The sequence below is a fragment of the Petaurus breviceps genome, unplaced genomic scaffold (genome assembly GCF_028583685.1).
Source record: "Petaurus breviceps papuanus isolate PSGF00001 unplaced genomic scaffold, PetGlider_PUasm1.0 91133, whole genome shotgun sequence".
Classification (NCBI taxonomy): domain Eukaryota; kingdom Metazoa; phylum Chordata; class Mammalia; order Diprotodontia; family Petauridae; genus Petaurus; species Petaurus breviceps.
Genome location: NW_027187419.1, coordinates 51,696,388 through 51,711,801, shown reverse-complemented (window position 1 = coordinate 51,711,801; position 15,414 = coordinate 51,696,388). Strand labels below are relative to the sequence as shown.

The window sequence follows — 15,414 nt, the reverse complement described above, 5'->3', positions numbered from 1 at the left end:
AACCTATATACAATAAAAGTCATTTCTTAGAAGAATTAAAAAAAGGTGTCCCTGCTTCTTGAGGGCAGGGATTATCTTTTGCCTCTTTTTGTATTCCCAGTGTTCAGCACACAGTAGGTATAGTTGTACACAGTAGCCTGGCACACAGTAGGAGCTTAATAAATGTTTATTAATTGATATGAAACTGTGTTAAGACATGGATAAATGGTCATCTCCATTGAAGAAACAAATTTTTTTTTCCCAAGTCTGAAATGCACTGCCTTCTCACCACTGACATATGAAATCCTTAGCTTCCTTCAAAGTATAGGCCTCCAGCAGGAGGCCTTTCCTGATTCTGTTTTTAAAATTCTTTCCCTTTTGGTATTATTTTGCATTACTTTGCATATACTTACTTATATACATGTTGTATCTTTCCAAGACAATATAAACTCCTTGAGAGCAGGGACTATTTTGTCGCTCTATTCCCATGCTTTACCACCATGCTGGATACTTAATAAACATTTGTTGAATTGAATTATGTAGACAAACATCAAAGCTGTTTTGGAATAATGTCACTAGTTTTCCCTCAGTGTTCACCAACTAATTGGAACCAAAAAGTCTGACTGGTTGGGAGAAGATAGTGCACAAGTGTGCAGTGGTGAGACAATCTGGGATTAAAAATTTAGTACCAATAAGCCATGAAGTAGACAAAACATATTAATAATGGATGTGTGATGGTATGGATAAATTTCTAACTCAGTATGTGCATGCATATGTTATTTATTACAGATTATGGAAATGTTTTCCTACCAGCAAAGGCAGATGCTTTGTCATAATGCCCTTTCACACTGCCCCCCATCCCGCATAAAGGACATAATATGGGTATAATTTTACCCTAGTTTCACAGAACCATAGTCTAATGGGACCTTAGAGACCTTTTGTACAACCCTTTTATTTTATAGATGAGGAAACTGAGGCCCAGAGAGGGTGAAGGGATTTGCTCAAGGTCACAAAGGTCGTCTGTTGTAGGGCCAGGATTCAAACCCATGCCCTCCCACTCTGAATCCAGCACATCTCCCCAGGTCCCATGCTGCCTCTTGTTGTTCCTTGGGGATGTCCTCAGTTTGCCTGAAATAGAAGCAAAGCCAGATTTGACATGTGTTAGTGGTGGGAGAAGGAAAAGGCCAGCTGGGATCCCTACTTAGATACTCACTTTTCGGTTCCGAGCTTCAGAAGTCAAGATTTTTCTCTTGGTCTTCCCAGATTTTGATTGTTTCTCAGACACTGGGGAACTGGAATTTCCTGCAAGCCTCAGGGTAGCTTCAGAGAAAGAGCAGGGAGCTCTGATCAGGAAGGGCAAGTCACCTGCATTATAGAACCTTTCAAAACCTTAAAGCTCAGTCAGCTCGAGTCACGGAGATCATCCCTTCAGAGGAAAGCACCTCTTCTCTAAGGCCAAAGCACCAAGCAGTACAAAATGCACCAGGCTGCCCAGCATCTGACCCCCCTGCTCTGCTGAATATCCCCTTCACACTAAGAGCCAGGGAAGTAGAATCAGTACCTTTTGTTCCTCCTCTTGGCCTAGTGAATGTTTGCTCACTATTTGTCTCCAAATTAATCTCCAAGTCTGATTCGTTGCTAGGATTGTTATAGTCATTTTGTAGATGGAAAACTGTGGCCTACAGAGGGTATATAATGATAATAACAATAGCTAGCATTTATGGAGTGCTTAAGGTTTGTAAAGTGCTTTACAAATATTATCTCACTTGATCCTCACAAAGACTATGAGGTAAGTACTGTAATAACCCATATTTACAGATAAGGAAATTAATTCACAAAGCGATTAAGTGACTTGTCTCAGCTTGCACAGCAAGGAAGTGTCTGAGGCAGGATTCAAACTTAGGTCTTCCTAACTCTAAGTCAACACTCTATCCACGGCACTGTCTAGTGGCCTCTTAGTCAGATTCAAACTGAGTGAAATACTAGATCTGTTCAGTTTCTGTTTACAGTTAATTTGAATTTATTCCAGTTTAGTCTTTTGAAAAAATTTCACCATTCACTTATTTATATGTTTATTCATTCATTTATCATCTATCATTTATCTTTTTTAAAAACAGAGGATTCTAAGATTCAGAAGGAGTCTCCATCTCTGCAAAAAGCAGTTTTCAAATTGGATGCAGCACTGTTCACCTGGAAACCCAACTATTGAGGCAAATTGAGACAGTGGATTTCTTCATTTCAGGACTTCTGAGCTGTAGTGCACTAAGCCACTTTGGGGTCTGCACTATCTGGTTCCAATATGATGAGCCCCTGGGAGTTGGGGGAGGTCACTGGGATGCCTAAGGAGGGGTAAAAAGGCCCAGGTCAGAAACAAAGCAGGTCAAAGCTTCTGTGCTGAGCAGCATGGGATCAGGTCTATGAGTGGCCATGTACTTCCAGTTTGGGTAAGAAATGGAGGCCTAGTCTCAAATTGAAAACAAAAGGCCAATTCTGCGGTTGATTTCAGAAATGTCAGAAGTCACTGAAGTGGGCTGTATACATGCTCCATGGGGTCATCATATGTGACCTCAATTGCCCCTGCCTTGCCATGAGCTTTTCCCTCAGACGATTCTCTGTTCCTCAGGCCCTGTAGTTCTCCTGCTTCCCCCACCCCTATCCATACATGGCCTTTTGCTGCTGCTTCTGAAGTGTGCTACCATGTTAATCTCTTTTGCTTCTCCGTGCTGGGACAACTTTCAGGAAGCTTGGCTTGAGCTACTTTGGTCCAGTTTGGGTGATCTGAGTCAACTTTCCTTTTGTTCTTGGAGGCCCATCCCTGAAGAGCTTTCTTGGGGTTCTATGGTAACTCCTTACCTCACACACTCACTCCATTTGCTTTGTTTCTAGGTGACTGAACCAACAATACTGATTTTAGGTAATGGATAGGAGAGGCCATAGTATTTATTTTGCTTTTTTTGGAGGGCAGTTAGGGTTAAGTGACTTGCCCAAGGTCACATGGCTAGATTTTGTGTGGTGTCTGAGGTCGCATTTGAACTCAGGTCCTCCTGACTGCGGGGTCGGTGCTCTATTCATTGTGCCACCTAGCCGCCCAAGGCAGTAGTATTTCAACATGATCCCCTAATTCCTTGAGTTAGTCTATCATGGTCCATGCCCTCCCTAGATACTATCCATTTTATTATTTCTCACCCTTTTCAACCATAATATGAAGTCAGTCTTCTTCCTTTTGGTGTGTATCAAGGACTTTCACATAGCCACCCTCTACTTTCAGTGCTACCAAATTGGTTATCTATTATTTGAAAACATTCAAATCCCATAATCTTAGGGCATTGCATAAAGCTCCAAGGAGATGTCAAATTCCTGCATCGTTCCTGTGGACTGTCCTAGCTAAGAGTCAAACATTTCCTTTTCTTCTTGGTACGGAATGCCCTTTCCCTCCACCTTGAAAATTATTCTCTTTTCCATATTGGTTGGCTGGCAGCTTGTCCCATGGGATCAGCCCCTACCATCATTCCCATTGGCTGCTGAGGAGAGCGTTTGTATCCTGGGAAGCTCTGGCCCCAGGTCAGAAATATCCTTTCACCCCATCTACCTCTCACCATGAAGGCTTCAAAAATGCGCTGCAACTCTTGGTTATTGATGATGGTTTAGTAACTAATTCCCAATGACGTCCCCTCCACCCCTTTCCCTTCCAGCTGTCTCTTTGAGTAGTTGGGAGTGTTTCCAGCAGCTTACCCACTGTCTTCCTTCTGCCTTACTCACCATAGTTACAATTTCCCAAGGACTCCACAGTATGACATGAAGTCCTTTCATTGATTTCCTTGTTACAGTTAGTAGGCACCCTTTCCTCAAACCAAAAGTCCTTGGTAAGAGTCTCTTTCACTGGGCACCAGTTCTCAGATGCTTGTGCAGAATAGAAATACATCAATTTCTTAATGTGTTATAGAGCTTCAGAAACTTCGTCCAGATGCCCACTGAGTAAAGTTCATAATAGTTTGCTTGGCATTCAAAGCTCACTACAGATGGATGTATTACTACCTTTTCCCCTGTGCTTCTCTATGTCTTCTACACTCTAGCCCAATTGTATTACTTTTTGTCCCTTGAACATAATCCTTTGATTTCCCACTTCCATGTCAGTGCTCAAGCTCTCTCTCACAGCAGTGCTTTCCCTACCCATCCTTTAAAGCTTAATTTAAATGCATTTCTAGGAAGCCTTCCCAAATATTCCCATTGGTGGCCACCTTGGCCTTCACATCTCACACAACACACCGTTTTGTAACTCTCTAAGACACTTATCACATAATGCTATGTAATAAAGTTGTCTCTCTCTGTATTATCACCCTATTAGACTGAGCTCCTCAAGAGGAAATTCTGTGTTTTATCTAATCTCTGAATTCTTTCCTGTGCCTAGATAGCTTTGCATGCAGTAATCTTCCAAATTGGCCATACCTAAGTTATATAGTCCAAAATCATTTTATAGATGAGGAAACTGGGGCCTAGAGAGATCAGACACATTGAGTATCTTTTTATTGAAATGGAATACAGCGCAATGTTCATTTTGGAGGGGGTGGGAGCTATGTTATCTGTATTATCATTATATATTTAAGATGGGAGATGGAAACATCTGTAAAGAGCCTTCACTGTGCTTTTGCCTCTGTAATGGAAATGCAAATTTAAAGATCTCCCCTGCCCCTAGGCTAAAGTGCACCTGGAGACTGGGGTGGGAGGCTTGTTTTTCAGTAGATACTTCTTGATTGGCCAGTGAGTCAATAAGGTTGTTACATTCTCTGAGCCAGGAGAAGGCTATATAAGCCCTGATGTGTAGCTTTGTTTTGGGACTCACTTTGAGAAGTGTTCTGTGATTTGATCTGAATTATGGGAAGCCGTTGTTGAGAGTCCCCCGGCTTTGAAAAACCCAGAATGTGGAAACCCAGATGTTGACTGGGTATGGATGTAATGGTTGGACAGTTTGGAAATCTGTCTACTTGATGTTTCTGTCTTGATAATTATGCCTGTATACTTTGAGGTTCAGGGTGCTGACCTTTTCTCCTGAATAAGGTAAACGATATATGTCTGACTGATTAAAGTAAGCTTGTTAACCCATTTTGAGTTGCTTTCCTTTAACAAAGCAGATCCAAGAACCTGTGGTAGCTGCAAACCCTGAGGACGCTTGGGGTGCTTGCTGCTACAGCCTCCTGCAGTAAATAATGCAAAGAACTGGCCAAGCTTGGCCCTTGTAAGCATGCTCAATTGATGTAATCTCCACAGGGAAGAGGCTGGGGACTTAGCTTCTGGAAAGGCAAGATAGCCTAGAATGGAAGCACTGTGTGAGCTCCTCAATTCAGAACAAGAACAGCTATTGTTTCCAATCAGCTATGAAGAAGAGACACCTTCAGATTCACTTTGGGTCCAGATCTGGGAGTACATTCAAAAGGCACCAGTGAGCCACGGTGTTTTCTTTCCTGGTTGTGCTCTGGTGAGGGGGGGAGGGGGCAAAGGCTGCTGTTCTAAGCCTTCTAGTGGAGAGAGAGGTCTTGGGGTTTTTTTAATCTCTACTCATGCTTCTATTTAGTCTGTGAGCTCACCGCCTGTCTCTGTTGCTTCCATTTCTGTTTATACTTTTCTGCCTTGAGGAGAAAGAATATTGGAGATGGAGCAAATTAGGCTGCAAACCTGTAAACTTTGGAAGACTTTGAGAGTGAACTGTTAGAGACCCAGGAGCTAGAGTCCAGGCCAGAGTTATAATCTAACAGCTTCGCCCTGAGGAGGGATGACTGGCATCCAAGCCAAGCAGTGGATATACCCTGTGGCCAAGATGCTGGACCTGAGAGGCAGGGCAGAGAGGCTGTGCTGAATTCACAAGTGAACTTGATGGGGACAAGATCTTGGTAGAAACTGCTTTAAATCTGAGACCACTCTTCCCAGGAACTGAGATGGGATGAGGGAAAGTGGACCTCCAGATGATGGAAAGAAATACTTTTATTTCTGTTCTTACTATATCTTTTCAGTAAATATCCCTTTGTGGGAGTCAGTTGTTATCAGTTGGTTCAGTGATACTGGGGTACTAATCATTGGTAGTTGATATAGGGAAGAGCTCAGGCAGATAGCATTTGAGGGACTCTCCCCAAGCCCTCAGGGGTGCTTCTATAACCCCAGTCATGCTCTGGGAACCCAACTAGCTGGAGGGTGTGGAGGTTGGGAGAGTCAGCCCAGAGTCTCCCTGCAGTAAAAATGCTATTTTCAGTGTGATAAAGCTCTTTATTAGCTTCAACCTTGTGGAGGCAGTGAGACCCCTCAGCTCTCAGAGAGTGGCTGACTGGGCAGTTGAATTAGTTTATGCCTTGGCAGCACTCAGATGATAATGTGTTAACTGTTAGGTATTATTATTGTTAATGACATTGGGAAGGAAGGAATGTGGGCTGGTCATCTACAACTGTAGGCTGTACCACCACATTGGGCTCTAAAAGACTTCCTGTTGACTGTTCTCTCTCTTTCCCCACTGTGCAGACACACAGTGAGTTTGCAGGGAAGTTTGTGAGTCTCCGAACAAGGACACTCCACAGTATTTCACCCCAGGCTCTTTCTATGTTGCTCAAATTAAGTGTCCTATTTGCAAGTGTTAGAGTATAGAGTGATTCTTACTGGGGCTCCTCAGATTCTTTTCATGGAGACAAAACCAGAGATCTGAGAGCAGGAGAAGGACAAAGAGCAGTCCAAGACCCTGAAAATTATCTGGTTATTCTTTTATATTGGTTTCCTGCTTAGGAACTTGGAAATATAGTACATACTCAGTAATTATTTCCCAGTTGTTGCTTTTAATGAGTTGGCCTCATCAACAGCAGGCCAGGAGCTTCTGGGGATGCAGAGAAATCTAAGATTCATCTCAGCTTTTAAGGAGCTCGCCAGCTGGTTGGTGTGTAAGATACAGTTGAGAGAAAATAAAACAGCAATGATTTGTTCTTCTAAAGTTGTTTCTGATGTGGAAGGTTTAGCCCTTTCTCTTCTTTCCCTTTCCCACTATAGTGAAAGCTCTTTGAGGACAGAGACCAACTCTTCTCAATAGAGCATTTAGTTTAATGCTTGAAATAAAATCATAGGCTTATGGATTTAGAACTAGAAGGGACCAGTGGGGCCATCAGGTCTACCCTGTTTTATAGATGAGGGAACTGAGGCACAGAGAGGTTAAGTGACTTAACCTAGGTTAAGTGACTAGCTGTGGACACAGTGAATAAGTGCCCAAGTCAGGATTCAAACCCAGGTCTTAGCCACTTACTTACTAAACCACAATCTCTGCCTATTTGTGCAATAGCTCACATGTACAAAGAACTTTAGACTCTGAAAAGTGCTTTACATATATTATATAGTGTTAATCCTGGGAGGTAGGTGCTATTTTTTTTTTCCATTTTACAGATGAGGAACCTGAAACTCAGAGAGGTTAAATGACTTCTCCAGGGTCCCATTGCTAGCAAGTGTCAAGGGTAGGATTTGAACTCAGGTCTTCTTGACTCCAAATCCAGGGTTCTGTCCACTACTGAGGGGCTAGACTGGATGCCATCTGAGGTCCTTTTGAACTCCTTCTATTTGATCCTATGATCCTAGGAATGTCCCAGTTCCCCTTCTCAGGAGCCATCCCGTTCTCTCTAATGTGGACCTAGAATATGCTTTCCTTGGCCAAGACAAAAGCAACCTGAAGTTGACCAGGAGGGTTCATTTCTCCATCTATTTCCATACATACACATGCTATTTCTATCTTTGGAGCCCACTAAAGATAAGAAGAGTGTTTCAGGCACCCAGAGCTAGTGAAGCCAGGGGTACTGCTTTGATCGCTGTTATCAGTTGTGCCCATGGGAAAACTCAACTACCTGTTTCAGTTTGTGCCTAAGCTTCCTCCTTTGTAAAGTGAAGATATTAATAGTCTCCTTATCACAAAGGACAATTGTGAATCACTCTCAGATTCTCAAATAGATCAGTGATCTCACTGATTTCATTACTTCCTTCACTGATGCAAGCTGCAACCCCACCATGCCTGCCTACCCTGTGTGACTCCTGACTCTGTCCTCTTCTAAGTCTCCCCCATGGGACCCACCTAGTATGCCAGAGGCCCTTCTCACACCGTCCTGAAATTGAGACAACACTTGTGTGACATTCTGGCTGTCCGCCTGCCATCCCTTCCCTTGACCTCTGACCAGCCTGTTTTCCCTTCCTCTCCTGTATTTCCCTGATGACATCTTTTACTAACATCCTTCTTCAAAGATCCTCATTGCTTATATAACAATAATAATAGTTGCCAGAATTTTTAGTGCTTTAAGGTTAACGAAGTGCTTTACAAATATTATCTCATTTTATCCTCACAGCAATATTGGGAGGTAGGTTACTATTATTATCCAGAAGTTAAGTGACTTGTCTAGGGTCACACAATTAGGGAGAGTCTGATGTACGTTTTGAATTTAGGTCTTTCTGATTCCAGGTCCAGCTCTCTATCCATTGGGCTACTTCCATTCACCCCTGTGTATATTTCTTTCTTTCTTTTTCTCTCTCTCCTTCAAAAAGAATTGTTTATTGATATCTTTTGTTATTACGTCATCTATGTTTCCCAGATCTGGCCTCAGACATTTATTATCTGTGTGATCCTGGGCAAATCACTTAACCCTGTTTGCCTCAGTTTCCTTATCTGTGAAATGAGCTGGAGAAGGAAATGGCAAACCATTCCAGTATCTCTGCTGAGAAAACCCCAAATGGGGTTGTGAAGAGTCAGACATGATTGAAACAGATGAACAGCAACAACATTTCCCAATCTTCCTCCCAGAGATCTATCCCTTATTAATGAATAACCTGATTTCTTGTCACATCTTTGCTCCCATTAGTGCCATTTTGAGTTCACTTATAAGCCCATCAATTATTATGATTTTAAAGTCCAAGTGTAGTAGCTCTACTGTCCTTGATGGTGAAAACACTAAAAAATATCTTTCATGTTCCTTCTCTTTCTTGACCTGTTATTTCCCTCCTTAAATGTACTTAGGATGATTTTGCTTAGTTGGGTCTTTTGTTGAGCTTTCTTTAAACTGGTTTTTACCATCTACTGACTTTCTTTGCTATACGAGATGATACATCTTGTATTCATCCATCATTTTTTTGGCAAGATTTTACAAGTGAATTTCTATGTTAAACCAGTGTTGCCTTTGGCCTTAATGTTTGCTGAGTAAGGTGCTTTCTGAACTTTTTAGTTTTCTTGTATATGTATACATATTTTGCTTTTTGGAGGGGAGAAGGTAGGGCAATTGGAGTTAAGTGACTTGCCCAAGGTCACACAGATAGTTTTTTGTATTAAGTGTCTGAGGCCAGATTTGAACTCAGATCCTTCTGACTCCAGGGCTGGTGCTCTATTCACTGGACCACCTAGCCTAGCCGCCCCCTTGTTGATTTATATTGATTAAACTTCTGTACAAAATTACTATAATCATTTCCCATTTTTTCAGTATCAATTACTTGTTTAAATAGCTCAAGATAGTCACTTGAGATGTATAACATAGCAGTTTCTCACTGTTATTTTTCCTTTTATCTTTTTTTTTCTTTTTAACTACAACTGATTCTTGCTCTGACAAATGAGTGGTCTGACTTTACACAGACAATTGATTCAAGGATAACTCCCATGTAAATAATGAGTCTTTTCCTATCTTTAGCTTTTTCACTTTTATGATGTTGTTTTTATGATTTTCATATTCAGTGCTTACCAATTATTTTCTTAAAGAAAATGTTAACTATGTGGTGGTATGGGGCCTCTTTATAACTTACAAGTCATCAGTCTCTTATGATTTCTTCCTGAACCATAGACCAAACCTTAACCTGAGCCAAATCTGGACCAAGAGATCAGCACCTACCTTCCAGGGTTGTTGTGAGGTTGAAATGAGATAATATCTATGAAGCATAACTTTAGAAAGTCTTAAAGAGCTAGATAAATGCCAGCCATTATTATGAGGCATCAGAAAAGGACTTTGTACAGATACTGTGAATCAGATGAGCTAATCTGTAAAATGCTTTGTAAACCACCGTGTTCTACAGATGCCTGGGGAAATAAGTGTGTGTGTCTGTGCGTGTGCAAGATTTCTTCTCCCCACACTTAGAACTAATCCATTCTGCCATGGGACACTTCTGAGGTATTGCTCAGAGGATCCACTCACCTAGTAATTTAGAGTCAATAATTTCATCATCTTTTAATAGCGCCACAAAGACTGGCTCTGATGAATCTTCAGGTCCTGTTGGGGCAAAGCAGATTCATTCATTTATTCCTTTCTTCCTTCTTTCCTTCACTTGCTTATTAATTAGCCTTTCCCTAGGATGGAGCCACATCTGGGAAGGCCAAACCCAATGAGGTGACACACTCTGGAAAACCTGTGTTGCCCCAGTCAGGTGCCCAGAGACTAAGAGATGTCTGTAAGCTGTGGCAACTTCCTGGAAAAGGTCTGTGAGCATTCCTTCCTATGGGATGCAGGAGAAGTTAGAGTCACATAGATTTAGGTTACTTGATGGGTGGTCCTGTCTAAAGACCATGGAGTGGAAATTCAGCTCAGGCTCTCTGCTAGTCTCCATGCTCTAAGGCAACCTCTTCCCATATCAATCCTTCACACCACTGCTGGGATGGGGGTCATACTGGGATAATACATACGTGTTACAGTGAAAGGGATATAGGTTTCTCGAGGCTTCAGCAGTTCAGATGCATAGAGGTGGGGGTTCTGGAGAAGGTTTTTCAAATGACCACTCTCATCTGCCAGTTCAATCATCACTATAGCCCAACAGAAGAGTAAGAATTAATATTAAAGGTGATGTTATAGCCTGAGAAACTGGTTAATGGGTGGCTTCTGATTTCCCCCGATATTGAGGCAGATTTTATAAATAACCTTATAGATGGGGACAATGTTCCTTCAAGACAACTAACACTTCTAGAGAAATTCCAAAATACAAATAGGCCCTGACTGTGTTTATCAAGAGATCCTCTCCTAGGAAAGCTCCCCTCTGAGCTACATAGACTTGGCCTGGCACAAGCCTGGGATAAGAGATCAGGAAAGGAGGGTCTTTCTCTGTCCTGGGGTCTGTGTCTGGCTCTATATCATTTCTCTGGATTTGCGTCCATGTCATTTCTCTTGTTGCTTGGGCCTGTGGTGTCTCTTCTTATGCTCGAGTCATCCTTGTGCCTGGGCCAGGGTAATGTCACTCTATACTTTCTATGTCAAAGAGGGATAATGATGACTGTTTGTCTTTATATAAGGACTTTTAAGGTTTTCAAAATGCTTTACACATATTATCTCCTTTCATCTTCACAATAACCCTGGGAGGTAGGTACTATTATCATTCCCATTTTGTAGATGAGGAAACTAGTGTCTGAGGCAGGATCTGAATCCAGATCTTCCTGACTTCAAATTCAGTGCTCTATCACTGGGCTACTCTGACTCTTGTAGTTAAAAATTGTAGATGAAAAATTGACCTCAGAGAGTCACTGTGGGAATAAGCAAGCTATGAAAGGTATTCTGCTTTGACCTGCCTTGGACCATTTCCTAAAGAGGAGGCGAATGCCGAGGAGAAAAAGGTGCACACCAAGCACCACCTGCCCTTTCCCCAGTGTTCCCCTGGCCTGGCTTGTTGTTCATGCCTTTGGAGCATGGAGGAACCTCCCTATTTAGTCCAGTTAGGATAAGAAGGGGGAGGAGTTGGTTGGCCTAAATTTCTGTCAAATCCTGAGAGTTGGAAGGGACCTAAAGAAGTCATCTCCTTCCTAGCCCCCACTATTCTCAATCATCTCTTCAGTTTCTTTTCTTTTTGGAAGGGGCAATTGGGGTTAAATGACTTGCCCAAGGTCACATGGCTAGTGAGGTCGGACTTGAACTCAGGTCCTCCTGACTCCAGGGCCAGTGCTCTATTCACTGTGCCAGCTAGCTGCCCCTCAGTCATCTCTTCAAGACATGAAGGATAAAGATGGTCAGTGGGGTAGCCCCCCAGTGTGAATTCCTGAGCTCATTCTCGGCTTACCTTCAGGTTTACAGCCACAGCACTGCTTGATACTGTTCAATAGCACCTCTCCTTTGCAGTGAGAGTTAAAGAGGGTCTTTTCGTGATCTGCAGGAAGAAAGCTGAGGTTGTGATGAATTTCCAGTACAGACATTACAGTGATGGTGTTCTTGATCATGGGTCGGGTTCTTAGGTGAGCAGTGCTAATGTTTAGGGGTGGGAAGTACTCCCTGAGGAGAAAGGGAGGCTCAACAATCTAGTCCTGTGATAAACTGGAGAAAACTAGTGACTGTTCTTTAAGGAGATCCTTAGGCCTGTCTCAGGCCCTGGAATTCAGTTCAATGAATGTTTATTAAATGATTGGTATATGTGAGCCAGCGGGCACGGTGGATAGAGTGCCTGGCCTGGAGTCACGAGGACTCATCTTCCTGAGTGCAAATCCAACCTCAGACACTTACTAGCTGTGTGACCCTGGGCAAGTCACTTGACCCTGTTTGCCTCAGTTTCCTCATATGTAAAATGAGCTGGAGAAGGAAATGGCAAACCATTCTAGTATCTTTGCCAAGAAAACCCCAAATGGGGTTACAAAGAGTTGGACATGACTGAAATGGCTGAACAACAACACATATGTGGGGCACTGAGTTAGGGTCTGGGGGATAGATAAAGATTCTTTAGAAAGTTACCATGATCTCAGGTTGTGTACACACTACTGGGCAGGGGTGGTGGAGGTATGCAACACATACTCAAGTAAATCCAGCCTATCTATGAGGTAATATGAGAAAATCCAAAACAGTTTAAAGAGGAAGAGAGTACTGGAATAGATCAGGAAAGGACTCACATAGGGAGTGGCCCCTGCACCAGGGATTCTAAGATGCAGAGGCGAAGATGGAGAGTACTCTTCACACAGGAGAACATATGTACAAAAGAACTGGAGAAGGTGGCCTCTCCCAGAGAGGAATGGTGTAGGAGGCCGAACCTTGGCAGAGCTATCCCTCTCCAAATAGTTCCTCATGGCACTTCCACAGAGGGTACATACCTATGCAATGATGGGGCAAGTTGCCTTAGTCTGGGCTTTGTCATCAGGCTTGGCTCTTGGACATGGAGTAGGAGGCGAGAGAAGGAGAACTGGGGGAGAGAGGTGTCATACAGGGAAGAGCAAAGAAGTCAGCCTACAGAGAAAGCAACCACACAAGCATCTTCTGAATCATCCAGATTATCCCTGAGATCACTCTTGGTTTAATCCTGAGCAGGCTGAAAGGACAATGACCCAAGAATCATGGAACCCAGGCTCTGGGCCTTGGCTTTGCTACTAGTCACCTGTGTGAGACTTATTTTCTTTCCCTGGGCCCTAATTTGCTTCTATGTAACATGCTGAGTTTGGACTAGAAGGTTTCTGAGGCCCCTTTCAGTTCTGACATTCCCTGATTCCATAACACATGGGCCTCTGGTTACTTTTCTTTTCATGTCAAATACGCAGCCCCTAAGTGTAGGAATGTGGTATGACAGGGTGAATGAGCCTTTTGGTTGTGTATCCATGGGCAGTGGTTTGTTGGGGGCAGGTTGGGGGCAGTAGCGGTTGAGTTGTCCAGTTTCCAATTTACTTGTTTTTGGGCTAGCAAAGTTATTTTCCTGTGGAGAGTGGAAATAGAGTTGATAAAGAGTCTGCTTAAGGAATGAGTGATGCGTTGTGGGGAATATAACCAACAATAAGCCCTGTCATGTGGCAGGTCAAAACAGGATTCCTAATAATACTAATAATAGCTGGTGTTGATATAGAGCTTTAAGGTTTGCAAAGCACTTTAGATGTTACCTCATTTGGTCCTTACAACAACCCTTTGAGGTAGATGCTATTATATCCTTTTTTTTTCTTTTTGGAGGGGGGAAGGCAGGGCAATTGGGGTTAAGTGACTTGTCCAAGGTCACGCAGCTAGTAAGTGTTAAGTGTCTGAAGCCACATTTGAACTCAGGTCCTCCTGACAGGGCCGGTGCTCTATTGACTATGCCACCTAGCCGCCCTGTTATATCCATTTTACAGATGAGGAAAAATGAAGCAGATAAGTGTTAAATGAGAATTTGAACTCAAGAACCAACCCTCCAGCTTCTGTGCTACATAGCTGCCTAATTGTTACCCTCTATGTTGATCCAGTCTAGGTTCCAACTCTTCCCATTGAGTATCAACCAAGCATAGAATGATTATCCATCTGTCCTGTCCTTAGGGACCTTCCTGTGGTGGAGTTGTTCGGTTGTGACTCTATGTGACCCCATGGACTTTTAGCAAAGATACTAGAGTGGTTTGCTATTTCATTCTCCAGTGTGTCCCCCATTACAGATGAAGAACTGAGGCCAACAGGACCCACATAGCTAGTCAGTGTCTGAGGGTGGATCTGAACTCAGGTCCTCCTGACTCCAGGCCCTGTGCTCCCTCCACTGCTCCACCCAGCTGCCCTCCTCGAGGACCTTCTGCTAGAGTAAGGAAGCTCAGGAGAGGAGTCACTCACCTCCATGGAGAATGGTGATGAACATTTTGATAAATAGTTTAGGCACTCCTGGGAAGGACAAATCTGGCTCAGGATCGGCCGGATGGCAGGCTTCTGGTCAGCAATCCACCTCCTCCAACCAAAGATGTCAGGCAAGCCTTGTACACAGCTGCCTTCTTAGCAGTAACCTTGGACCTTAGGAGAGTGGTCTGGAAATCTGTTACGAGAATGATTCCCTTTCTGGAGTAGGGAGGTAACTGCAGATGACTGGTGGAAGAGAAATCACACCCTAAGTGCTGGGACCATGGACAGCTGCAATGGGAAAGCTGAAAACTCAGGCAAGGGTCCCAGAAAATGTCCAAGGAAACAGGCAGGTCTCAGAAAGAAGAAGCTGCTGAGGCAGTTGCCCTGCCCTACCCCCACTCCCTGTTCTCACTCCTTTGTTTGCTTGTCAGATTCTCCATGGAGAAGCATATGTAAACATTTGCTGATGTCGGCAAGATTCCAGGGCCCTGGTGTGGTTTGTTGTGAGAAGCAGGGCCCCCTGACCAAAGCTGGGGGAGGGGCTTGTCACAGATCTGCTGCTGCTGGGGCTGCCCACACCAACATCAGCCTGGCTGGGGGCCAAGGAGCATCCCTAGGCATGCCTGGGAGATGAGCAGGGGCCACCTGGGTGAGAGGAAATGACACACTGAACAGGGAGAGAACCCCAGGAGTTCCATCCGCCACAGAGACAATTATTCTTCCACTTCCCCTTGTGGTTTTCCTCTTCCTAAACTAACTCCACCCCCATTCCTTTCTTGAGGGCCAGGAACATAGATTGTCCTCAGCCCCACTCCTACCTTTCCACCAGCCCAAACACTCTCCATCCTTGGAGCAAGGTGCTCTCAGCGACGTTTTCAGTGGCTATTGGGCATCTTTGAATAGTAGATTCTCCCTTGCACAGGAGAATGAAGGTCTC

At 43.6% G+C, this 15,414-nt stretch overlaps 1 protein-coding gene across 3 annotated transcripts; it reads right to left on the bottom strand.

Moving 5' to 3' along the window:
- Window positions 1-912: 912 nt before the first annotated feature.
- LOC138155426 (uncharacterized protein CXorf65 homolog) lies at window positions 913-15,194 on the bottom strand. Of its 3 annotated transcripts, XM_069080671.1 has the most exons (6): window positions 14,475-15,194; window positions 11,998-12,084; window positions 10,640-10,756; window positions 10,155-10,229; window positions 1,193-1,299; window positions 913-1,107 (listed from the first exon to the last, which is right to left on the bottom strand). In XM_069080671.1, the coding sequence occupies exons 1-6, from the start codon at window positions 14,497-14,499 to the stop codon at window positions 1,099-1,101; spliced, it is 420 nt and encodes a 139-aa protein (XP_068936772.1). In that variant the 5' UTR covers window positions 14,500-15,194; the 3' UTR covers window positions 913-1,098. The 3 variants fall into 3 exon arrangements, with proteins under 3 accessions (XP_068936772.1, XP_068936775.1, XP_068936773.1); XM_069080674.1 differs by lacking the exon at window positions 10,155-10,229; XM_069080672.1 differs by lacking the exons at window positions 913-1,107; window positions 1,193-1,299 and adding an exon at window positions 1,892-2,318.
- Between the last annotated feature and the right edge of the window lie 220 nt (window positions 15,195-15,414).

Coding starts and splice junctions, on each gene's coding strand:
- LOC138155426 (XM_069080671.1), bottom strand. CDS start 14,499: ATGTTCATCACCATTCTCCATGGAG. Junction 12,085..14,474: donor CATCACCATTCTCCATGGAG/GTGAGTGACTCC, acceptor TTCTTCCTGCAG/ATCACGAAAAGACCCTCTTT. Junction 1,300..10,154: donor TATTGACTCTAAATTACTAG/GTGAGTGGATCC, acceptor CTTTCTCTGAAG/CTACCCTGAGGCTTGCAGGA.